Source organism: Aquarana catesbeiana, linkage group LG09 (assembly GCF_042186555.1).
Source record: "Aquarana catesbeiana isolate 2022-GZ linkage group LG09, ASM4218655v1, whole genome shotgun sequence".
NCBI classification, from domain to species: domain Eukaryota; kingdom Metazoa; phylum Chordata; class Amphibia; order Anura; family Ranidae; genus Aquarana; species Aquarana catesbeiana.
This window is the reverse complement of record NC_133332.1, coordinates 150,432,038-150,458,013: the sequence shown is the minus strand read 5'-3', so window position 1 is coordinate 150,458,013 and position 25,976 is coordinate 150,432,038. Positions and strand designations below refer to the sequence as shown.

Below are 25,976 nucleotides of genomic sequence, written 5' to 3'. Positions count from 1 at the left end.
TTTGTTTTAGTTGTTGTTTTTCTCTTTTAAGAAATGAGGCTTGGCATATACAAACCCCACAGAGAACAGGTTTATGAGCTTCCCATAAGGTCAGTGGGGATATATCAGGGGTCTCATTATTGGCCAGATAATCTTTTATGGCTATTTCTAGATCAGAGGAGTGTTATGGATGAGATAGGATTGAATCATTAATATGCCATGTAGAATCTTGTGTTTGGGGTATTAGAGAAGTGAAAGTTGAAAGTACAGTACATAATAGATGAAGAAAGGCGTTTGGGGTCATACCTATTGAGATCAATATGTGATCAATACTACCGGAAAATGATTATGGGGATGAGAATAAAAAGTAAATTGGCGTCTAGCAGGATTGATTTTACGCTAAGAATCTAATAGTGTTGTTGAAGAAGTTGTTGGAACTTACGAGATTGAGAACTAGATGCAATAGAAGTCGGAGATTTATCTAAAAAAGGATAAAGAACTTGATTCGAATCTTCACAGATTAAAAGTGTGCCGGTTTATGAATATCAATTACCTGTCATAAGTGGGAGAGGAATGAGGATGGAGTTTTGTTAAGAGCATAGTAGGATACCACTGTGATTAGAGAATCAAATACATATCCCGTGAGTATAAGATAACGACCTTCTGGGTCTTTGATCTCTGTCAGAAGGGAAAAGGATGTAGTACGATGAAACACTATTGGCACCCCTCGTTGTTTTGTCTTGGCAGAGGCTGTGAATAAGCTGAAACAAAATATTTGGGGGTCTCCTTATCTGCGAAATGGGTTTCTTGGAGGCATACAACATGTGCTTTTGAGGAAGCTAAGGAGCGAAAAACTTTAGTTCGCTTTTGTGGGATATTTAGACCTTGTACGTTTAGCGTAAGGACATTTAAGGGGGCCATTGGTAAATCTTAAAGGATATATTGTAGTGTATTGCATTCATAGATTGTGCGTCTACAATTACCCTGGGAGGGGGGGGCAAGAACCAAGAGGGGAGTAGAGACAGAATAAAGAGGAAGAAAGAGAGAGTAAGAGTCATATAGTCAAATAGTAGTAAGTAAATTGTGCGAATAAGAAAAGTAAAAAGGTGGCGTACTGAATGCGTAAAAAAAACACTAACTCAGAGGCCTATCCGGGGAGGTCCACCAATAATAATAGGTCAGAATGGAGGTTTATCCTAGAACAGAAAGATAGGGGAAGCAGTGATGATCTCTCAAGACTGCCAACGGCCAAGATCTATTTACAAAAAAATGAGAAATACTTGGACAAGTTCAGCTGTTAAAAAAAAATGAGTAAGGGTAAAAAAAAAAATAGCTATTAACATTAACAACTATACTGTAAGGTGAGTATAAATACCTACAGGTAACCCTAGGGAAAAATACTTTAAAATAAGAAACTGTATGGTTTGCATAGCAATATTACTTATCATAGGATTGCCATTAATGAAGTAGGAAAATAGTGTTATTGATAAACAGGATCATATAATATATAACAATAGAAGTACTTCAATTTAAAAAATAACTAGATTTTTCTCTAGTTGACTGCCAACGGCCAAGATCTATTTACAAAAAAATGAGAACTACTTGGACAAGTTCAGCTGTTAAAAAAAAATGAGTAAGGGTAAAAAAAAAAATAGCTATTAACATTAACAACTATACTGTAAGGTGAGTATAAATACCTACAGGTAACCCTAGGGAAAAATACTTTAAAATAAGAAACTGTATGGTTTGCATAGCAATATTACTTATCATAGGATTGCCATTAATGAAGTAGGAAAATAGTGTTATTGATAAACAGGATCATATAATATATAACAATAGAAGTACTTCAATTTAAAAAATAACTAGATTTTTCTCTAGGATAAATTTAAGTAAATTAAGTATATAAGGTTATAATCGAGACAATATGTATCTCACTGGCTTAGTTAAGGGGGAGAATGGGGGGGGGACAGGGAAGAAATAGATAAAACATAAAATATGTTTATCTGAGGTTGTGGGGGATAAAGGGGAAGTTCAAAACCTAATAGAACAGTATTAGTTTAAATAAGTTTAGTCAGATTATACTGAAGCTGGTAAAATACTTAGTGACCAAAGAAAGGCTAAGATTTAAGATAGAATAAGCTTCAAGATGAGGAGTGAAAGTCATTCAGTCCATTGTGTGTCTATAACTGGAGAGTTGAATGCCGTGTACACACAAGCAGAATTTCCGACAGAAAGAGTCCAATGGGAGCTTTTCATCGTATATTTCGACCGTGTGTATGCCCCATCAGACTTTTTCTGTCAAAAATTCAGACGGACTTAGATAGAGAACATGTTCTATATTTTTCCGACGGAACAAATTACTATCGGAAAAAACGCTCGTCTGTATGCTGTTCCGATGCACCAAAAACGACACATGCTCTGAAGCAAGTACGAGACAGAAGCTATTGGCTACTGGCTATTGAACTTCAGTTTTCTAGACCCGTCGTACGTGTTGTACGTCGCCGCGTTCTGGACGGTCGGAATTTGGTGTGACCTTGTGTATGCAAGACAGCTTGAGCGTAATTCCGTCGGAACTCCGTCGGAAAAACCTTCAGAGTTTATTCCGACGGCAAAACCGGTCGTGTGTACAGGGCATTAGAGGAATTTTGTTGGCCTCCATCTTTTCCAGATTTGGAGGATTCTTGAGGGCAGCTGAATGTTGTGCGTCGACGAGGGCTAGTTGATGATCTTTCAATAAGATGTAGTTCTTGTAGAGTGTTTTGTAGTTCATCTGAGGATCTACAGGAATGTTTGACGCCTTGACAGGTATAGCGGATAGAAAATGGGAATCCCCATTGATAAGGGATCTGGTGTTGCTGTAGATTATGAAGTTAGGGTTTCAGTGCCTGTGGTTTAGCCACAGTAATTGGGGAAAGGTCCGAAAAAAGCTGATAAGGATGATCTTGAAAGATGAGGGAATCTTTACCTCTAGCTGCAGCCATGAGTTGTTCTTTGGTGCGATAGAAGTGGAATTTCGCAATAATATCACGAGGGGGACCTTCTGGTTTGCGTGGTGTTAAAGCTGAATCCTATCCATCTCCAAACATTCGACCGGGATTGACGGTAATGGTTTTTGCAAAAGTGCGATCATAGTAGACTGAAGGTCAACAATAGCCTCAGGTATTCCTCGTATACAAAGATTTGATCAACGTGCTCTATTTTCAAAGTCCTCTAAGCATGTTTGCAGAATAAGGTTTTCTTCCTTAAGAGTTTCTAATTCACGATCATGGAACTGTACATTCGTTTCCATGTCATCTACTGATTTCTAGGTCAGAAGTGTGCTGGCCTAATTCATTGATTTCTTTTGTGAGGCTTTCAGTTATATGGTCCGAGGTCTGTCTTAAGGCTTTCTGTAACATTTTTTCCATTTGTCTTAAAATATTTGGATGTAGGGAATCTGTTTTTCTTGTGAGGCAGTGTTGTATTCACAGTCAGAGTCATTATAGGCATTCTGAGGTAACTGTAGCTGCTTAGCAGCGCAAGATGTGCCTGTGTGTGAGGAAGGAGGCAGCGGCATTTTAAAGGAGCCTCTGGACTGTGTATCCTTGGCACTCTTTAGTTTATTTTTACTTCGGGTGGCACCTAAGACCATTTTATTTATCCCAGGGTCACTGAGGAGACTTATGGTAAGATTATTTTCAGTTTACCATGCCGTGCGGGTGTCTTTATCAGCCAAGGAGTCCTGAGATATGTGGAGCTTCAGTGGGACATGTCTGTCGCCAGCGGCTCCACACATGCGCCCTGTTTGTATGTTTTTTACCTTCAGGTCTCTTTCTTTCTCTCTCACTCTCTGTCTATCTGTCTGTCTTGTTTAGGTCACCTCTGGGCTCACGGTCAAGTGATATCGGCAGAGGTGCTTCATGGTGTTGTTGTCATGTTGTGTCTTGGAAAGCCAAGTAGCATAATTAAAGCCAAGGCTTGTAAAGTATTCACCCCCCCCCCCAAATTTTCCACATTTTGTCATGTTACAACCAAAAATGTAAATCTATTTTATTGGGATTTTATGTGATAAACCAACACAAAGTGGCACATAATTGTGAAGTGGAATGAAAATGATAAATGGTTTTCAATTTTTTTTTACGAATAAATATGTGAAAAGTGTGGCGTGCATTTGTATTCAGCCCCCTTTACTCTGATACCCCCAATTAAAATCTAGTGGAACCAATTGCCTTCAGAAGTCACCTAATTAGTAAATGGAGTCCACATGTGTGTAATTTTAATATCAGTATGAATACAGCTGTTCTGTGAGCCCCTTTAGAGATTTATTGGAGAACCTTAGTGAACAAATAGCATCAAGAAGGCCAAGGAGCACACCAGACAGGTCAGAGATAAAGTTGTGGAGAAGTTTAAAGCAGGGTTAGGTTTTAAAAAAATATCCCAAGCTTTGAACATCTCATGGAGCACTGTTCAAGCCATCATTTAAAAATGGAAAGAGTATGGCACAACTGCAAACCTACCAAGACATGGCCATCCTCCTAAACTGACAGGCTGGGCAAGGAGAGCATTAATCAGAGAAGCAGCCAAGAGACCCATGGTAACTCTGCCATGGAGGAGCTGCAGAGATCCACAGCTTAGGTGGGAGAATCTGTTCACAGGACAACTATTACTCGTGCACTCCACATATCTGTCCTTTTTGGAAGAGTGGCAAGAAGAAAGCTATTGTTGAAAGATAGCCATAAGAAGTCCCGTCTGCAGTTTGCGAGAAGCCATGTGAGGTACACAGCAAACATGTGGAAGAAGGTGCTCTGGTCAGATGAGACCAAGACTGAACTTTTTTCTAAAAGTAAAACGCTATGTGTGGCAGAAAACTAACACTGCACATCACCCTGGACACACTATCCTCACTGTGAAACATGGTGGTAGCAGCATCATGTTGTGGGGATGCTTTTCTTTAGCAGGGACAGGGAAGCTGGTCAGAGTTGATGGGAAGATGGATGGAGCCAATTACAGGGCAATCTTAGAAGAAAACCTGTTAGAGTCTGCAAAAGACTTGAGACTGGGGTGGAGGTTCACCTTCCAGCAGGACAACAACCCTAAACATACATCCAGAGCTACAATGGAATGGTTTAGATCAAAGTGTATTCATGTGTTAGAAAGGCCCAAAGTCCAAAGCTAAATCCAATTGAGAATCTGTGGTAAGACTTGAAAATTGCTGTTCACAGATGCTCTCCATCCAATCTGACAGAGCTGCAAAGAAGAATGGGCAAAAATGTCACTCTAGATGGGCAAAGTTGGTAGAGACATACCCAAAAAGACTTGCAGCTGTAATTGCAGAGAAAGGTGGCTCTGCAAAGTATTGACTTAAGGGGGTGAATACAAATGCACGCCACACGTTCACATATTTATATGTAAAAAAAAATTGAAAACCATTTATCATTATCATTTTATATATTGTGTTCAAAATGAAATCAAAATCAGACTGATGAGGTCATTACTCGCTTGCTGTTAGCATTTTTCATGCTGGCACATAATGCAGCCACATAACTGCATTAGGTGGCACTTTTAAATTTGCCCAGTGTTCAGCTTTAACCTAAAATAAATAATCAATGTGTTGGTTCCCATGATGGGTCTCATATTCCCACCAAAATTAGGCTGAGGTAAGAACATTTTATAGGTTTCCTCCACATCTGAATTTGTAGACATGCTTCATTAGGAACTGTTTTAAGGTAGCAGAGAATTCAATTTCTGGGGAGGTGATTCCTTGGGTTTCCTGCTGGCATCAAGGACCACAATAGAATAAAAGTAATGCAAATATTTTTATTAATTAGGAATCATCAGGATATTTTATAACCCCTTCAAGCTGGCACTGCTTACTGGTTACTAAATGTAGCAAAGATCCTGCAGCCTGTTAATGTGACAGACCTAGCCGGGACAGAGGCTTTTGGAGGGGAATGAATGCAAGCCTCTTGTCAACCGATTATGGGCCCTGGCATTTGGGGGAACGGTGCTCTTTGTGAGCTGTATGCCTGGGGACCCTTGAGGTGGCATTACTTTAGATTCAGGTCCATGTCCCCCAAGACACACAGACTCTGGGAACCCTGGATATGCCATTGTGATGGGAGTCACTAATAGGGGCACAAGGCGAACTTTAACCCCTTTCATACTCGGGGGGTCGTTACAACTGGTGGCAAGCAGCGGGATTATTCCCACAGCCCAGAAGGACAGCTACAAGAGGACAAAGGACAATGGAAGCACAGTATGAATGGCTAAAGCTCTCTTCCCTCAAGGACTTACTGGAGAACCGGGGCCGACCGGCCAACAACCGTAAGAAGAGGGACATTATGGCAGAACTAGTTGAAATGGATAAAGCTGAAAGACCCAACATAACCGAAAGGCCCAGCATAACAGACAGGACATCTGAAGAGGCATGGTTTGATCGGGCTGTTAAAATAAGACTGGCACATTATGGTCCTAACCCTACAGTGGAGATCATAGACTTAGTTATAGCGGCTGTAGATGCAACTTGGCTACAGCAAAGAGGTGCTGCAGCAGCAGAAGTCACAGCAGCACCAACTGAAAGGATAGGAGAGGTACAGATCCCAGCCACCATGGAAGAGGAATTCAGAAGGAGGTTGCGAGAGGTGCAGATACAGCATAGAGGACCAGTATCAGAGCAGGTCCTGCTGGGCTGGTCTGATTCTATCCGATGCGAACTCTAGAAGGAAGCGCTAGCCCCTGAGCAGCGACACCAGGGAAAAGTTCTCCCCTCCATCCATGTAAGGTACTGGTCGCAGTATGAAGTACGAATGCTGTTATTGGGGGAACAACCGAAGCAGGAGTGGACAGCTGAGTTAAGCTGATTCGGGCAGAGATGCGGTTGGACGAGAGCTACAGAGCCCTCCGGTGGTATGTAGCACAAGAGTGCCCGTGGTCAGCGGATGACAGCCCCATGGAAGGCTTTGACTATGATAGCCTGTGATTGTTGTATTGGAGGCTGTCCAGGGACCCTGACTTTGGGAGTGATCGGGAGTGGCGTTTGGAGGAAATAATGGAGCACAGAGAGCGAAGACTGAATGTCTCAGAAGGGCATTGGGCACAGAAAGATTTGGAGTTTCTGGCCGTTCAGGAATGGGAGCTGGAGATCGCCTACAGACAGCTGCTAGACTCTGCTCAGCAGCAGGGTGGGGCTCCCTTTACCTGGGACTATCAGGAAATACCAGTTGACAACTCCGAAATCCTGGCTGAAGAATCGGCAGTGGAAAATCTGGAGATTGCCATCCCCAAAGCTGAAGTGCTGACAACAGGGCAGAGTTCTGCTAACCTCTGCCCAGCACTGATAGCATCTTCTGGGTCCCACGGACATGAGATTGTGAACTTCTATCCCCAGACACCAGTTGTAGAGATAGGGGATTTGATAAACTTTTCTGCTGAGGAAGAACAACCTGATGAGCCTCTAGCAGAAGAGCTGGTATCAGGGCCAAACTTCACTGTGCTCTGCCCAGCACCAACAGCAGTATCTGTGAAGTTGCAAGGAAAGTACCCAGCTGAAGCACTGGCAACCGGGCAGAGTGCTACCAGCCTCTGCCCAGCACCGGCAACAACTACAGAGTTCCAAGGAGCCGGGGCAGTCGGCCTCCCTCCCCAACAGTTAGCCAGAGCAGATGGTGTGGGGTTTCCAGCAGAAGGGCTGGCAACAGGGCAGAGTGCTGCTAGCCTCTGCCCTCAACTAACAGAGGATGAATTTCCTGCGAGGGTGGATGGGGCTTCAGTCCCCACCTGTATACCCCAGGGATGCTGGGCAGTGGGCCCTGATCCCCAACAGCATGATGGAGTGAGCTCAGTCACCCTGTCTTCTCTCCAGCGGCTGAAAGGACTCCAGGGAGAAGGGCCAGTCCAGGCCTCTCCCCAGCGGAGGGCATGTTCTCTGAGAGAGGCAGAGGTTGGTTGGGTGAGTAATACACAGTTTGGGGTACTGTGTTGATACCGGCATTGGGGGACTGGAACTACTGACTAACTTCAGATTCAACCCGTCTGGGGTCTCCTGCCGTGTTAGGCTCCTGCCGAAAGGGGAGAAATGTGACAGACCTAGCCGGGACAGAGGCTTTTGTAGGGGACTGAATGCAAGCCTCTTGCCAACCGATTATGGGCCCTGGCATTTGGGGAAACAGTGCTCTTTGTGAGCTGTATGCCTGGGGACCCTTGAGGTGGCAATACGTTAGATTCAGGTCCATGTCCCCCAAGACACACAGACTCTGGGGACCCTGGATATGCCATTGTGATGGGAGTCACTAATAGGGGCACAAGGCGAATGAGAACCCCACTATGATCTGGCAGTCAGACTCAATGTATATATGTATGCATATATAATATGTGCTGCCTCATTGTGATGTGTACTATTGGCTGTGCTAGTTTGGGGTGGGGCTGTATTCCTATGTTCTATTGTGTCTGATATTCTGGAATGTTTATCTCTATGGGGGGAGGGGGGATTCCTTCAGCAGCCCCCTGCTGATAAGACTGTTTACTGATAAGTTTGAACACATCTGACTTGTGTGTCTATTGTCATTGGACAGTTTAACCCACCCTCTTCTCCAATGGTGGGGGGGGAAAGAGTATCTGAGTTATTTTATCTGTTGTGTCCATGTGTGATTATAAATGAGTTGATTCCTGCTTGACCCTCAAGACAGAGCATCTTGCCTCGTATTTGGGGGGAGAATAATTTGTATGGGTTCCTTGTTCGGCTGATTCTAGTGTTCGGTAGCTGCCTCTGTGTTTGGGTATGGAATATCCTAAATGACTTTAACCCCTTTCATACTCGGGGGGTCATTACAGTTAGCATCTGGCACTGGTGCTTTATCTGTGGTGTCACTTTGAAGTACCTTCATTATGCCAGTCTTAGCAGGCTTGTATTAGGATAGTGAGGGGAGGTAATACTGACACAATACAAGAAGCTTAAAAATCCAAAAAAAATGTACAATGTGGTCACTTATGTGGAATCTGTATACAGTATCTCACAAAAGTGAGTACACCTCTCACATTTTTGTAAATATTTTATTATATCTTTTCATGTGATAACACTGAACAAATCATACTTTGCTACAATGTAAAGTAGTGAGTGTACAGCTTGTATAACAGTGCAAATTTACTGTCTCCTCAAAATAACTCAACAGACAGCCATTAATTTCTAAACCGCTGGCAACAAAAGTGAATACACCCCTAAGTGAAAATGTCCAAATTGGGCCCAAAGTGTCAATATTTTGTGTGGTCACCATTATTTTCCAGCACTGCCTTAACCCTCTTGGGCATGGAGTTCACCAGAGCTTCACAGGTTGCCACTGGAGTCCTCTTCCACTCCTCCATGACGACATCACAGAGCTGGTGGAAGATAGAGACCTTGCACTCCTCCACCTTCCATTTGAGGATACCTCACAGATGCTCAATAGGGTTTAGGTCTGGAGACACGCTTGGCCAGTCCATCACCTTTACCCTCAGCTTCTTTAACAAGGCAGTGGTCGTCTTGGTGCTGTGTTTGGGGTCATTATCATGTTGGAATACTGCCCTGCAGCCCAGTCTCCGAAGGGAGGGGATCATGCTCTGCTTCAATATGTCACAGTACATGTTGGCATTCATGGTTCCCTCAATGAACTGTAGCTCCCTAGTGCCGGAAGCACTCATGCATCTCCAGACCATGACACTCCCACCACCATGCTTGACTGTAGGCAAGGCACACTTGTCCTTTTACTCCTCACCTGGTTGCCGCCACACACGCTTGACACCATCTGAACCAAATAACTTTATCTTGGTCTCATCAGACCACAGGACATGGTTCCAATAATCCATGTTCTTAGTCTGCTTGTCTTCAGCGAACTGTTTGCGGGCTTTCTTGTGCATCATCTTTAGAAGAGGCTTCCTTCTGGGACAACAACCATGCAGACCAATTTCATGCAGTGTGCGCGTATGGTCTGAGCACTGACAGGCTGACCCCCCACCCCTTCAACCTCTGCAGCAATGCTGGCAGCACTCATACGTCTATTTCCCAAAGACAACCCCTGGATAGTACGTGCACTGAACTTCTTTGGTTGACCATGGCGAGGCCTGTTCTGAGTGGAACCTGTCCTGTTAAACTGCTGTATGGTCTTGGCACCTTCCTGCAGCTCAGTTTCAGGGTCTTGCCAATCTTCTTATAGCCTAGGCCATCTTTATGTAGAGCAACAATTCTTTTTTTCAGATCCTCAGAGAGTTCTTTGCCATGAGGTGCCATGTTGAACTTCCAGTGACCAGTATGAGAGAGTGAGAGTGATAACACCAAATTTAACACACCTGCTCCCCATTCACACCTGAGACCTTGTAACACTAACGAGTCACATGACATCGGGGAGGGAAAATGGCTAATTGGGCCCAATTTGGACATTTTTATTTAGGGGTGTACTAACTTTTGTTGCCAGTGGTTTAGACATTAATGGCTGCGTGTTGAGATATTTTGACAGCAAATATACACTGTTATACAAGCTGTACACTCACTACTTTACATTGTAGCAAAGTGTCATTTCTTCAGTGCTGTCACATGAAAAGATATAATAAAATATTTACAATGTGAGGGGTGTACTCACTTTTGTGAGATACTGTATCTAAAGCACTGTGAACTAAGACTTAACTTTTAATTAGGCTGCATTAAAATGTTATTTAGAAAAAACAAACGTGATATTCATTTGGCTAAATACCGAACATGAGATCTCTGCTCTCACAAAAAAGAAGTACAGACATCACTGACACTTTCCCTGAGGTAAATCTCCCTCAGGATTATTCAAAACTCAAAAGTCCCCAGAACAGTAAAGTTCCCCTGATCAATAACCTATAAGCGGTCAAAAATTCCCCACGGTGACCCTAAAACCCAACATGTTTTGCTTTTAGAACAAACCTTCAACGGGGTGAAATGCAAATAAAATATCAAACATTGGTAATGGCAAATTGCAACCATCTCAGCATTTGCCCGATATTTATGTTTACATTTACCACATTGTGACATTATTACATTACACACGCACGCCTAAATGCGTCATGCCACCACACAATTTGGTCATCACACTATCATGCACATAGTGATGTCATTATACTGTGGCGTAACACCACGTATTGCGCGATAACGTCGCCACCATCAGGCACTATTATCTTGCCAACAATGTATCATCTAGAAACTACTACTGTTTATCCCATACAAGTTTCTGGAAAATGTTGAGGTATCTATTATTTTTGCATTTATTGCACCTATTTTAAATGGAAATAGAGACTTATCCCCAGAATTCGAATGTATACTTTTTGGGACTGTTATATTAATGGCCTATAATGCCTTGACAATATAAACCACTTAAGGACCCAGCCTCTTTTTGAGATGTGTTGTTAACAAGTTAAAAACAGTTTTCTTTTGCTAGAAAACTACTTAGAACCCCCAAACATTATACATTTTTTTTCTAACACCCTAGAGAATAAAATGGCGGTCGTTGCAATACTTTCTGTCACACCGTATTTGCGCAGCTGTCTTACAAATAAGACAACAGTAAAGTTAGCCCATTTTTTTTTTAATATTGTGAAAGATAATTTTACGCTGAGTAAATTGATACCCAACATGTCACGCTTCAAAATTGCGCCCGCTCGTGGAATGGCGACAAACTTTTACCCTTAAAAATCTCCATAGGCGACGTTTAAAAAGTCTACAGGTTGCATGTTTTAAGTTACAGAGGAGGTCTAGGGCTAGAATTATTGCTCTCGCTCTACCGATAGCGGTGATACCTCACGTGTAGTTTGAACATCGCTGTCATATGTGGGCGCTACCCACGTATGCGTTCGCTTCTGCGCGCGAGCTCGGCGGGACGGGGCAGGCAAATTTTTTTTCTTTATATTACCTTTTTTTTTTTTTTTTTTTACACTGTTTTAAAAAAAAAAAAAAAATTGTGTCACTTATTCTTATTACAAGGAATGTAAACATCCCTTGTAATAGAAAAAAAAAGCACGACAGGACCTGTTAAATATGAGATCTGGGGTCAAAAAGACCTCAGATCTCATATTTACACTTTAAAGCAATAAAAAAAAATAAAAAAAGTCATTTAAAAAAATAATGAAAAAAAAATGGCCCTTTAAGAGCTGTGGGCAGAAGTGACATTTTGACGTTGGTCCGCCCTGCATCGTTATGGAGACGGGTGGGGGCCATCTTCCCCTCACTCGTCTCCATGCCCAGCCAGGGTGAAGATCCGATAGCCTCCGTCGTTGCTGACGGATCCGGTAAGTGGCAGCCCTCTCTCGCCACTGATAAAAGTGATCTTGCGGTGAATCCGCCAGAGACCACTATTATCAGAAACCGGACCGCTGGCCAAACACAGGGATACCGGGGTTATGGCAGCTAGCTGCTGCCATAACAACGATATCCCCTGTCAAAGTTAGGACGTATATTGGCGCGCGACAGTCCGGAAGTGGTTAAACATCAAGAGTGTAATTATTGGGGCATCCAAAAAATATATATCATATACTCTACATAATTCTTTTGATAGCAAGAAGGGAAAAGTAAAAAGATAATCAGAAAACAAGGGGTATGGCACAGAGCGAGAAACCATTACCTACTGATATGCAAAGATAAAACGTAAAACCCTCATTCAGACCATATGGTGCTTTGGATAACAAACAGAAGATGCGCTTTGCCTCAGCCTTTAACAATATTCTATCCAGGTCTCCCTTCCTGGAACCTAATTTAAAAGAGAAGTTCGGGATTAAAAAAGAAAAAAAAACACCATACTCACCCAGGTGTATACAGCATCGGTCCAATTCTGCGTCCCCTGCTACCTCCAAAACAGAAATAAAACACAGCTGATCACTCGGTTCTCAATCTTAAATGAGCAGAGAGTGGTGACTGTCTCTTTGGTCTGCCCCTCCAGCGCTCACTGGAGCTCTGGGCTGTGAAGGAGGAGGGAGCCGGCGGTTCAGTCTCCCAGCAGCATGCTGAGAGGTTGAGCCAGCTACTGGTCAGGGATCTGGGTGGATCTGGACAGTAAAGTCAGGTTCTCTCCAGAGCCTGGACTGGCTGTGTAGTCATATGTCAGGACTTTAGCTCACTGACAACTGATAATGGCTCACAGGAGTGCAGAACTGAGTGCATTCCTGTGACCCATAAGAGAAGAGCTTTGGCCCTTCTTCTCCTTTCAAATCCTGAACCACCCAAAAATCTGCGTCATTCTGGGTTTCCACCATGCTTTACCCAGACATGCCTTGCCACTGACCTTTCTTTTATCAATGTGACATCATTTATATGCTCCAAAATGTGCCTTTCCATTTGTCAAATCATTTTACCTACATACAGCAGGGGGCATGGACAGCTTACCACATATATTACTTCAGTGAAACTACAGTTGTATAAAGATGTATTTTCATTGTTGATTCAAATGGACATGCTTTACAATGACCACATTTGTATGTGCTCCTTGGTTTTTCTAGAAGTTCTGCTTTGTATTTTGGATTAGGAATTACGTTCAAATGACTATGGACGAGAAGGTCCCTCAAATTTTTCCCCCGCCAAAATGTTATTAACAGATTTTGGGGCAAGATTGCAAATCCTTATCGTCCATTCACATTGACCAATATTTCCTCAAGATTTTATATATCCTCTCTGACCGACATAAGTAATTATTTGTGTCCAGTGGGGGAGGTGTGCCTGTGACCATAGAGATGCCAGTCTGTACTCTTGTTTTGCACAGTTGTGATAAAGATACAGATTCAGATCAGGGATTTTTAAGTATCATCCATATTTGCATATAGTTACATATGAAGTTGTTTGCATAATGCTTCAACTGACAATTAAAGATTGATCCTATGCACATTTTTGACTGTTTGGCTTACTGATTTATTGAATCAAACTTATAGTGGCTTATTTATAATAAACTGGAATCAAAAAAATGCGTCTCTCGAGCTAGGCATATTCAAGGCAATCTAAAATGAATTCTCTTTCCAACCATGCTCTAATGCCCCGTACACACGATCGAAAATTCCACCAGCAAAAGTCCGATGTGAGCTTTTGGTAGGAATTCCCGACCGTGTGTATGCTCTATCAGACTTTTGCTGGCGGAATTTCCACCAGCAAAAGATTGAGAGCAGAAAAAGGTCCTATCGGAAATTCCGATCGTCTGTAGCAATTCCGACGCACAAAATTCTTACGCATGCTCAGAAAAAATTCGACGCGTGCTCGGAATCATTAAACTTCATTTTCTCGGCTCGTCATAACGATGGACGTCAGCGCGTTCTTGACGGTCGAAAGTTCAGAGAACTTTTGTGTGACCGTGTGTATGCAAGGCAAACTTGAGCGGAATGCCGTCGGAAAAACCATCCGAGGTTTTTCTGAAGGAAATTCCTATCGTGTGTACAGGGCTTAACTTTATATTTATAGCATTTTGCATCTTATCACTTCATATTCTTTCTATGTATTACAGGAATCTCTTCTAATCATAGTGATGACTTTCCATACAGTTGGTCAGTCAGACCTTTCCATCCATCTTCTGAGAAATATGAGAATATGAAAGTGAGTACACTATTAACTGAAATCTTTACTATACCGTACCCATACTGTATTCAGGACAGACCTTTCAACTTTCTTGGATTATATGAACCTTGTGATTTTTTTTTTTTTTTTGATTAACTACTTGAGTCCTTTGGGCTTGTCTAGTATGTCCAGAGCTCAAGTGGTTAAAACAAGGTCATGGGGCTCTCGCAGGCATGTTTGGCATCTACTCAACACTGCTTCAACTTTTATTTTGTTTTAATTCTTACTAAAAATGTAAACTCTGATAAACAGTTGCACAAGTATCATGCAGCAATCTTTTTATACTACAGAACTTTGTTTTCAGAAAATAGCTAATGTTTTTAAGTAATTTTCTAGCCAAAATGCAGTTTGTGTGAAAAAATTAAAACAGTCCTCCAGAGGAGAACTGGTTAAAATCTTATTTTACAATGTATTATTTTGCAGTCGGGTTAATATGAAATATTGTATATTAATATTCTGTATTCATTGTTTTAGCTTGCGGATGTTTAACTTGGTTTGTTTCCACGTATGTTCTTCTCTGTTTTCACACACTGTTAAGAAAACCTATTGTTTATGGAACTCAATAGGTGATTTGAGGTTTAGGTGCACCTGTCATCCCAGTGACTTTTGCCACATCAGATAGCTTAATCAAGCATTTCAGTGGGGCAAACCCTGCCTCAAGGCACCCTGCTTTTGCTGTGCTATCTCTTTAGCTTACCCATAGTGCTCTTGGGCTCTTTTGCCATATATCAAATGTTAATTTGAAAATAAAAGCCGCAGCTGATCTTTTCCCCGTTACTGTCTTGCCATACCTTTTTTTGCACAGTGGAGGCAGGGATCCTGGGAGATGCAGGGTTTTTCCTGCAAATTCTCAATGAGAATTTAAGGCAAAAGGTAGATTTTGCAGCTTTCTGTTTAGATACAAAAAACATTTCTGGATGTAACCTATATGGTGGCAAATTTTCAGTTTTTAAGTTTAAGTCTGCTATAAGAATATGTTTTAATGATAAATTTAGTCATTCATATCTTCAGTCTTTGAGTGGAACTTAATTGTATATCTTTTTGTACAGACCTGCAAGGGGAAAGATGGAGAGCTACATGCCAACTTAGTATGTCCAGTGGATTTGTCTGATGTACCAGAGGGGACATTACCAGATATACAGAGCACCGAAGAAGCCATCAGACTACTAAAACTTGAAAAGCAGCTAAATTCTTCATTCTTCTTGGCTGTGGGCTACCATAAACCTCACATCCCATTCCGATTTCCAAAAGTAAGAAGTGCTGACACATCTGTTATATTCATTTGGAAAAAAAATAAAATGTGAGGGAAACGCTGTTTATTGGATTGCTCTTTCCTTTTTTAAAGGTTATAGTTAGAATTTGAAATGTTGTAGACTTTGACTGTAGACTGAGTCTGACTGTTGACTGTTTTTTTTTTGGACATTACAGCCAAGCAAACATGTTACAAAATGAAGGTGCAATCTCCTAATTTTCATAATTTTGAGTTAAGACTGCAGATAATACTGGGGTGCCGTGAAGAGGCTCTGCAGTTTACGCATGTATTTTAAAAAGTGTGCAAACTAAACCCGTTTTTAACACATACTGTTAGACAGGATTATTCGGTTAGTTGCAGGCTGGTCAACAAGTTGAGCTGGGAATTTTTTGGGGTTTTGTTTGACATGTGTCGCCTTTCCATGTGCTCCTTGCTACAAAGGCCAGTTATAGGTGGGGGCAGTGGCCATTTGTTTGCAATCTCCTAATTCTACCAACAACTATGTGCAGTGTGGGGGCGTTTCCAATTGGATACACATTGAATGGATTATTTGGGTAGGTCCTATTATTCATACCTTGGGTAACTCCAAAGCAGCCCATAGATGATTTGATTTTCTTTCTATCCACCATGGGTGTAAAGAAAGAAAATCGTTCAATTCCCCATCGTCACAGTCAGTGTTGATGGGGGAATGTTTCCTGCGGCACTATTGTGTTCCGCCAGCGGGCATGGGGAGCCTTCCCAACCAGCAGAATACAATGATTATTGCTAACGGCTATAGCCACTGGCAGGAATTGCTTGTAAAAAATCTGTGCTCTAGTCGATCAATGGATCAACTTGGGTACAATCAGCCTGCCCAAAATAGATCGAACCTTGGCCAGTCCCTGCTGAAATTTTGATCCAGGTATGGCCTACTTAACCGCTTCCCGCAGTTATACTGTGGCAGAATGGCTCCCCTGGACGAGCCATCGTAGCTGTACGTCGGCCCTTTAAGATGCTGTAGCGTAGTGTCTGCAGCATGTGTGCCCGCCGGGCACCCGCGATAGCTTGTGACAGAGCCAGAACCGGGATCCGTGTGTGTAAACACACAAATCCCGGTTCTCTCAGGGGTGAGGAGAGAGATTGTGTGTTCATACTAAGTATGAACACCAATCTCTCTCCTCCCCTAGTCAGTCCCATCCCCCCACAGTTAGTTAGTTAACACATCTAGGGAACACAGTTAACCCCTTGATCGGCCCCTAGTGTTAATTTATACAGTAATCAGTGCATTTTTTTTAGCACTTCTCTGTATAATTGTCAATGGTTGCAAAAAAGTGTCAAAAGTGTCCAATTTGTCCGTCGCAATATCGCAGTCCCGATAAAAATCGCAGATCACCACCATTACTAGTAAAAAAAAAAAAATAATATTAAAAATGCCATAAATCTATACCCTATTTCATAGACGCTATAACTTTTTTGCTCAAACCAATCAATATACACTTATTGCTTTTTTTTTTTTTTTTTTTTTTTTTTTTTTACCAAAAATATGTAGAAAAATATTTATTGGCCTAAACTGAGGGAAAAAAAAGTTTTTTTGAAAAAAAAATTGGGATATTTATTATAGCAAAAAGTAAAAGATATTGTGTTTTTTTCAAAATTGTCGCTTTTCTTTTGTTTATGGCGCAAAAAATAAAAACCGCAGAGGTGATCAAATACCACCAAAAGAAAGCTCTATTTGTGGGGAAAAAAAAGGATGTCAATTTTGTTTGGGTACAGTGTCACACGATCGCGCAATTGTCAGTTAAAGCGATGCAGTGCTGTATTGCAAAAAATGGCCTGGTTATTGAGCAGCCAAATCTTCCGGGGCTGAAGTGGTTAAAGAAGATTCTTCAATACATCTAATAATTTAATAGGTCTTATTTAATAATATGTTATTATAAATTAAAAGTCCGCGCTTAGGACTTGGAGGGTTGCAGCCTCCCCTGAATTAGTTCCCAATTGGGACTAATAAGGTATATATAAAAAAGTGGGGAAATGGCGCTACCCTATTAGGATCTAAGGTTAAGTAACCAATTACAATCCAGAAATAAATAGATAAACATAAATAGTGCTGATCCCAGTATAGTTGACACTTGTAATTATGCGTGACGGTAATTATAAACGTGCACTAATTCCCATACAGTGATATAAGATACATATATCTGTACTGTGACAGTGTGCCACTAGGGACAAGCAACAATGATGTGCAGTACTCCAGTGTTTGTTCAATGTGTACTTACATTCCAGAGGGCTGTATGCCCCTTAAAACAAACACCAGCAGTAGTGTGTATTCAAAAATGAACTCAGTGTATGCATACAGCCCAATTAGCTGCTGCATATAGTGAGATAATCAAAGTGACATCAACTAATCTACCCGACATCCAAACATGTGTATAATGTGTATATATATAAAATAAAAATAGAATGAAAATAAAAAATAAAATAAAAAAATATTATACTATAATTACATGTGACATATATACCACAGTTTATAAGGTATATCAAGGCCGTGTGTGCATAACGCTAAAATAGACTTATATATAAAGACAAAATCCCTAAAAGACCAAAAAATCTCTGTGAGAAACCAAAGTCTCTGTGCAGTCCAGTAAAGATAATAGATAATAAAGGATGAAAATCAACGGTGACTTCTGTGCTCATCAGCAGTGGTGACTCCAAGTGCTTCCCCAATGTGTCCCCACACACCAGAAGCAGTCACCCCTTCAGGGGTAGTGGGCATAGAGTGGGTAACTTAGAGTAGATGTTCCCTTAGAAATCAGGCTTAACCTCCGTTCCTCCGTGGATGTGCCCCGGTGATCCGGTTCAAGGCTCCCAGCTGGCGTTTCAAGGATGGACTCTTCCGTGCCAAATCACCATCAGTATATGTTTTCCTCCATTAAAAAGAAGAAACAGGGGACTTCCGTAGTGAAATAAGTTCAGGGTTATTCACAAAGAGTACATAAAAACCATAAGCAGCTAACCCAGTGCAGCCCGGCTCTACAACGAACAAGACCAGGAAGCCAGGAGCGGCATGCGTCCCATCTTGCGTTCCAACCGGAGCTTCCGGGTGTGACGTGTGAGCGTGACTCCGCCTCCATTGAATTGAGTCAGTTTTTTATTTAATTGCAACTATTCAGAAATTAGATGTAAATAGTTCAATAAAAAAAAAGAAAGCTTCTGTGGCATGAATTATAGTTTAGTGTATGTTGTTTGTACTGTTATTAATGCAGAATCCTAGCCAAAAAGTTAAATACGCTTTTAAATTATGTACATATGAACAGTCTTACTTGCAAAAAATATTTGTAATTCTGTTGCTTAGTTCTCATTTATTGCTGTTCTTTTTGTATGCTGTCCCACAGGATTTCCTAAAGCTGTACCCAATTGAAAATATTTCCTTGGCACCCGATCCAGACATTCCTAGAAATCTCCCTCCTGTTGCTTATAATCCATGGACAGATATTCGTAAGAGAGAAGATGTACAAGCATTAAACATTAGTTTTCCATATGGACCAATTCCAGAACATTTCCAGGTATGCCTTAGACAGATGCTTCACTGTCATAGTCATGGAGCTAGCAGGCCACACGACAATACATTACCATTATCAGCAGACATGGAACATCGGGCTTAACTTCTTTCCAACCACATAATGCATATGGGTGGTAGCAGGGAGGGTGCGTCCTAATGACCACACACTGCACACATGTATCCCTGGGGACGAGGTTTGTGTGCTGAGAACATGCTCACTTTGCACACCTAGAACAGTGTCTGAGCTGTTACAGACAACTCCCAGTCTCTGTTTATGCATGGGAACCAGTAGAATGGGCTCCTAATCATAGTGACCACATCATTGGAAAGTCCATCATAACTCCCAGTGTTAAGATCCCCTTAAAGAGCTGCCAGGAGGGGGCAGGAAGGGTTTAAAATATGGAAACTAAAAGGGAGGGGAGGCGATGATGAGCATAGCCAATCTGTTGTTTTTTCAAACCTGGATTGCAAAAATTGAAGATAGGAAAACATTCTGAAAGGGTTTTAGCCTTCCTCTACTCTACCCTACAAATAAAATAGTTTCATTTTTGTTTGTGTTGCTGTTGGAGAGGTCCCCTTTACTTCTTGTCTGGTAAAATGCTGTCAGGATAGAAAGTGAGTGGAAATTTCTGTTAAAGCCCCAAAAGCCATCAACAACCACATAGATCAAAGCCTTCTCCATCTCTTCCAAAACTAAAAAAAAAAGTTTTGGGTTGACATACTTTCTATCCTATGTAATCCACTGCTGTTATATTCTATAGAGTGTCTCACTTGTGGGGTGGGTGGGTCTTCTTCCAAAATCTGAAACCCCTTTTCTCTCTTTTCTCTGTTTTTCAAAGCTCTATTTTCAGTTCTTACTGGTGTGTAGGTTTAAGATGTTGTTTCCTGAATTGGTTTGTAATTTGATTAATTTGGGTCAATTTACTAAAGTAGTAGAGGTTGTTCACTTATTGAATGTTAATGAATAAGGTGTAGCTGCAGATAATGATTTCTCTGGTGTGCAATGCATATAATGTCTTTTTTACAGCTTCATTAAAGCAGTAGTAAAGTCCGAATGGTGATTTATACCTACGGGTAAGCCTATAATAAGGCTTACCTGTAAATACAGTTAAGATCTCTTAAATGTGTACTGTTTAGGAGGTATTTATTTTAGTAGTAGCCGGTGACATCACCGCGCATGTGCACTGCTCTTTCAATGGACAGCATGCTGTCAGGTGTGCTGCGGCCATATCTCCCGTGTGCATGCATTGGAGTGGCATCACTGTGGCTCAGCCATTCAAATGGCCGAAGCCCACATACCCAGAAGGAAGACAGGGTGAAGATGAAAGCTCCGTCATCGGTGATAGCCCCCCACTGGAGGGCTTTGTTTTAAGGTAAGCCTGTCATAATGTGCTAGTATGCGATATATATTAGCACATTATGACATTATCCTGGAGTGGCCCAGTTTTTTCTTTTGGCCGTTTACTACTGCTATAATGACTTCCGAATCTGCAACAACCTGTTGTAGGCCTAAAGATTTTAGATTTTATAGCATATATCATAAGCAGTTTAATGCCCCGTACACACGGTCGGATTTTCCGACGGAAAATGTGCGATCAGAGCGTGTTGTCGGAAATTCCGACCGTGTGTGGGCTCCATCGGACTTTTGCCATCGGATTTTCCGACACACAAAGTTTGAGAGCAGACTATAAAATTTTCCGATAACAAAATCCGATCGCGTCAATTCCGACCGTGTGTGGACAATTCCGACGCACAAAGTGCCGCGCATGCTCAGAAGAAATTCCGAGACGGAGCAGCTCGGTCTGTTAAAATTAGCGTTTGGAATGGATAGAGCACTTTAGTCACGCTGCAATCTTTAAAATTGTTTAATACAGCGCACTCTCTTCTTCTTTATAATGCAGGAAGAACGAAGTAGTTTTGCTGCTGATATTCACACAGAGTTCTCACAAACTTCTTTCTTTCTTATTTATCGTGATTCCCTCAATATATTATGATTTGTCACATCTGACCAAAAATCTATATCATTTATTTTTGTGTTTTTTTTTTTGTTTTTTTTAAAGCCTGATGTGATTTTTTTAATTTTTTTTTGGTTTGTATTTTTTTCAAGGCTGATCTTGTTTTTTTTTTTTTTTAGTTATTTAACATCCAGAATATTTTTGTGTGTGTTTTGTGTGTCAAGTTACCACAACACCATTATTATCTTGTATTATTTAATCTCAAGGAGGTTGCTTGGTGTTGGTGTCTCTTGTTAATTTCACATTGTATTTTTGAAATGTACCTGCCTCCTCACAAACAAACTGTCCTTTTTGAAGGAAAACACACATAGGCGAGTCTAATTGAAACCAAAAAACCTTTATTAAGGGCTCACAACCAAACAAAGAGGGAGGCAACGCTGGAGAAACAGCTAAAATTGGTGAAGCCTTTGACCCCCAGGGCACACATCAATTATTTTACTGCAAAATTGGTGGCCTGAGGAGTACATATCTAAGGGACTGCAGTCTGGTCCAGAAGTCCCAGAGATCATGAAAGCAGCAGATGACATGTATGTCCCCAGGCTGTGGTCATACAAGAGACTGCATCCTTTGCCAGACCAGACTGAACCCAGGGTCATCACTCTCTGGTCTTCCTTCCACGCTTCCTTCCATGCTGTGGCTGTGGTGGTGGAGTTGTGGCAGGAGGAGGAGGAGGATGTTCCAACTGGATGTTCCAACTCAATCACGTGGGTATTGGGTGTGATTTCGCCCCTCACCCCCTTAGTTAAGACTTTATAAAGAAGGTCCTCACGCAGCTGGCGTTGGCCCTCCTGCATGCCCTGCAGTTTGGTGGTAGCCATGCAGGCAAAGGCCTCTTCAGAAGTGGGGGTGGCTTTGAGGGATGCAGAAGCCTCCTGAATGAGCCTGAGTGCTGAATCCTGCACGTGACTCCCCTTCCTGGGTCTTTTGGAAGGCGGAGGGGAGGAACCTGCGATTCTGTCAGGCTCCTACTGGTCCCAGGCTTCTCCTGGCTGCCACTTACCCCCGCCTCCTCCTGGCTGCCGCATTCCACAGCCTCCTCCTGGCTGCCACATTCCACAGCCTCCTCCTGGCTGAGGTCTTCCTGTGTATGAAAAAGGGACATAGTTTTAGTTTTTACTTCATCAGTCACACACAATTTACATCTCATGACTGTTGCAAATTGAATGTTAACAAATATAACAGACTATCATTCTGAGTCCAGCATTTTTCATTCTTGTTCCAATTATTTTTGCCCACTACTTTCTATTGATATGTAAAACACTTTATTAAATCAGCAATTAGTGATCAATAATAACATCTAGTAAAGATAATTTCCTTATTGACCAGAAATCTGTAGAACAATGCTATACCTGGCTCAAGCTGGGCTCCTCCACTTCTTCCTGGCTGGAAGTCCCAGGTTGGACATCGGAAGCCTCAGCTGGGGTGGAAGATAGGGTGGAAGGAAGAGTGTAAGGAAGAGTAGAGAGGGATTCCCTGACTCCAGTCTGGTCTGACAGAAATCGCAGTCTCTCATAGTACCACAGCCTGGGGACATAAACGTCATCTGCTGCAGCTCCGGATCTCTGGGAATCCGTGACCTTCTTGTGCTCCCTAAGATAAGTGCTCCTCAGGCCACCAATTTTGGCTTTTAAATAGGGGATGGTTGCTGTGGGGACCACCGGCTTCACCAACTCCAGCAGTTTCTCCAGCGCTGCCTGCCTCTTTTGTTTATGATTATAATGTGGATGTTTCACCTGCCACAGACAGGGCAGCTCTCTGTACTTGTCTATGAACAGGGGGAGGAAGTTGTGGTCATTGAAGCCATCCATTTTCTCTGCAAGACACAACACAAGGCAAACCCTAATGTCAGGCAAAACTCTCCTAATCTTGTTACAATATAGGCCTCAATGTAGAAGCAGTATATGCCCAAGTTTAGATCTTACCTTCGTTATCACGATCGGCACCTCCGATACTCCTTCCTCCGCTCACAGATCGTACGTACTACGCACGCGTGTTACGCTTTATACACACTGCACATGCATGAAACTCCGCCCGCCCCTGACGTTCTTTTTATTCTATTCCCCGCCCCTTCTCGTTCGGCGCAGTGGGGGAAGAGCACATGGCGGAGACACAGCAGGTGCGTGCTAATTACAGCAACGAGGAGGGGGCGGAAAGCCCGGAGCCAGAAACGTCCCGATCCAGAAGGAGACGATTTAAGGCATCAAATATGTCCTTTGGGGAGATGTTGGAGATGGTGGACATCCTGAAGAGGGCCGACTATGACGGGAAGTATGGACTTTACCCCAACCCCAATGTCAGAAAGGCCAAGATCATGGCCAAAGTGGTCAAGAGTCTGCACCGGAATTTAGGGGTACGACGATCGAAAGATCAGCTCAGGAAGCAGTGGTCGGACCTCAAATTAAGAGAGCACGAGCAGTACAGAAAGATCCAGAGAGTGCTGCAAAAAAGTAAGTAGTTGTGCTGTGTTCCTATTCGTTATTTTTATTATGTTCGTGCTGCTCCATGTGCTTTTCTTAACTGTTATCCAGTTTAAAATGGCAACTTTCATGTTCATTGGCACATTATTCGTTCGTATAAAACATTGTTCGTTCGGCCTAGAAAACACCATTGTTTTGGCCATATGCATTTGCCATCATTTTTTATGGCCTACTTGTCTGCAAATAATTTGGTTGGGTAGATGGGTTTGTAACTAGAAATAAATGGAAACTAGATTCTGTGTAAGGAGAAGTCACTCAGCAGCTGTTTACACATCTGGACGCTGGAGCACTAGTGTGGGACACATGAACACCCTTTTTATTAGGGGGCCCACACAGGTGCTCCAGTGTATACTATAGGGGTGTCTCCATCTGTGAAGCTTGTACAAAACAGGTAAAGTATTGAAGCTTGACAAAGGACACTAAAAATTATACATCTTGGAACTCTGCCAAAATAGACAATTATACCCCACTTCCAAGCAATGTTTCATATTCCTATTTCTGCCATCAAATATCTGTGTGCTAAGTATACTTATTTTTTTTTTTACATAGGGGATAAAAGACTCGGAGGACACCCCTCATCCGAGGAGACCACAGACCCCCCCACCTCTGAAAGAAGGGGAAATCCACCCAAGCCAAGCAGAGCAGGAGGAGGAAGACGTGGTGGAAATTGGCACCACAACAGGTGAGTGTCTGCGACCACAGGCTCAGGTAAGAGATGGATGCCGGCATATTTATAATACATGGTGTGTTTTTGTTTCTATCTTTTTAGGTGATCGTGATGTTGTGGATCCAGGGCATTTCACCTCGGAAAGTGCACTTTTTGTGAGCATAACATTTTTAGCATTTTTTGACATATTTGCGAAAAGCCAAATTTTGAAGAGGCACACAGTGTGTCAACATGTGCTATCTGCCATCACGGGAGATCAATGGACGCGTTTTGGGGGTGCAACCCCTTCCTCAATAATAAAGTAGCTGTGAGGAAGGGGTTGCACCCCAAAAACACGTCCCTTGATCCCCCACGATGGCAGCTAGCACATGTTGACATTCGGCAATTGGTGTGCATCTTCAAAATTTGGCTTTTCTAGGGGTGACTTCACCCCATCTGAACGCAATATCAAACACAGTTTGTAAATACTCATGTCTGATATTGCTTTCAAGTTCTACCAAATGTGAACTTTGTAAGTTCAAGATTTGTGTCTTTCTTGTTGGTTTTAAACATGCCTGTTTTATCCTAAATGGACATTTCTACTTTTTCTAATGTGACCCCAATATAGTTATATACCCCTATATAGTTATACAACAAACATGTTGGTTTGTTTTAAAAACCTTTTCTAAATGCACATGTGATTGTGCTGGTATTAAAAAGATTGTTAATCAATAAAGTGTGGATTATTGTCTCAACGCTCCAACACTTTTGTGGCGCTCTAATTGGTGTTTTCAGTGACAATGGGGGTTATTTCCTAAAGGCAAATCCACTTTGCACTACAAGTGCAGTTTCAACTGCACTTGTAGTGCAGAGTGTCTGACTTTAGTAAATAACACCCAACAATGCTTTGTAATGTTACACAATCACGCCATTTTCAGGACTCACCACATTTCTGTCAGGGTCAGCTAAAAGAAACACAAGCAGTAAATGTCACCAAAGATTTTAGTAGTTAATTTTTTTTTTATTTGAAAAAGGTTTCAGACATTGTCTGGCATATTGATAGCCCCCCTACCCACAAAGTATTCAAGGTATCTTAGCCGGACATCACAGGCATTCGGGGGGGCAAGCCAGGACGGCCACTTTCAAGCTCCGTCAGGGTTGGTTTATTTTGAATTCCAGCCTCAGCATAGTTGGTAGCCAGCATAGTTGGTAGAATGTTACCATAAAAAGTTGTGTAGAATACAGCACGCCAGGATGATATGATTCAGTTTGTACTCCGCCATGTGTATGGGTGTAAGAAATAGGCGGAACCGGCTGGCCATGATTCCAAACGTGTTCTCCACCACTCTTCTAGCTCTGGCCAGCCGGTAATTAAAAACCCTCTGGTCCGGGGTGAGGGTCCTCATCGGGAATGGCCGCATAAGATGGTCCCCCAGCGCAAACGCTTCATCTGCAACGAAGAGGAATGGGAGTCCTTCCACATTGTCTTCTGGAGGTGGCAAGTCCAAGCTGCCA

The 25,976-nt window shown here is 42.2% G+C and overlaps 1 protein-coding gene across 2 annotated transcripts in view; it reads left to right on the top strand.

Moving 5' to 3' along the window:
- IDS (iduronate 2-sulfatase) overlaps positions 1 to 25,976 on the top strand; it is a 73,785-nt gene that overhangs the window by 28,109 nt on the left and 19,700 nt on the right. For both annotated transcript variants that reach the window (XM_073599270.1, XM_073599269.1), the window contains exons 4-6: positions 14,424 to 14,512; positions 15,583 to 15,783; positions 19,157 to 19,327. In XM_073599270.1, coding sequence (XP_073455371.1) covers positions 14,424 to 14,512; positions 15,583 to 15,783; positions 19,157 to 19,327 — 461 coding nt within the window. The remainder of the gene's footprint in view (positions 1 to 14,423; positions 14,513 to 15,582; positions 15,784 to 19,156; positions 19,328 to 25,976) is intronic.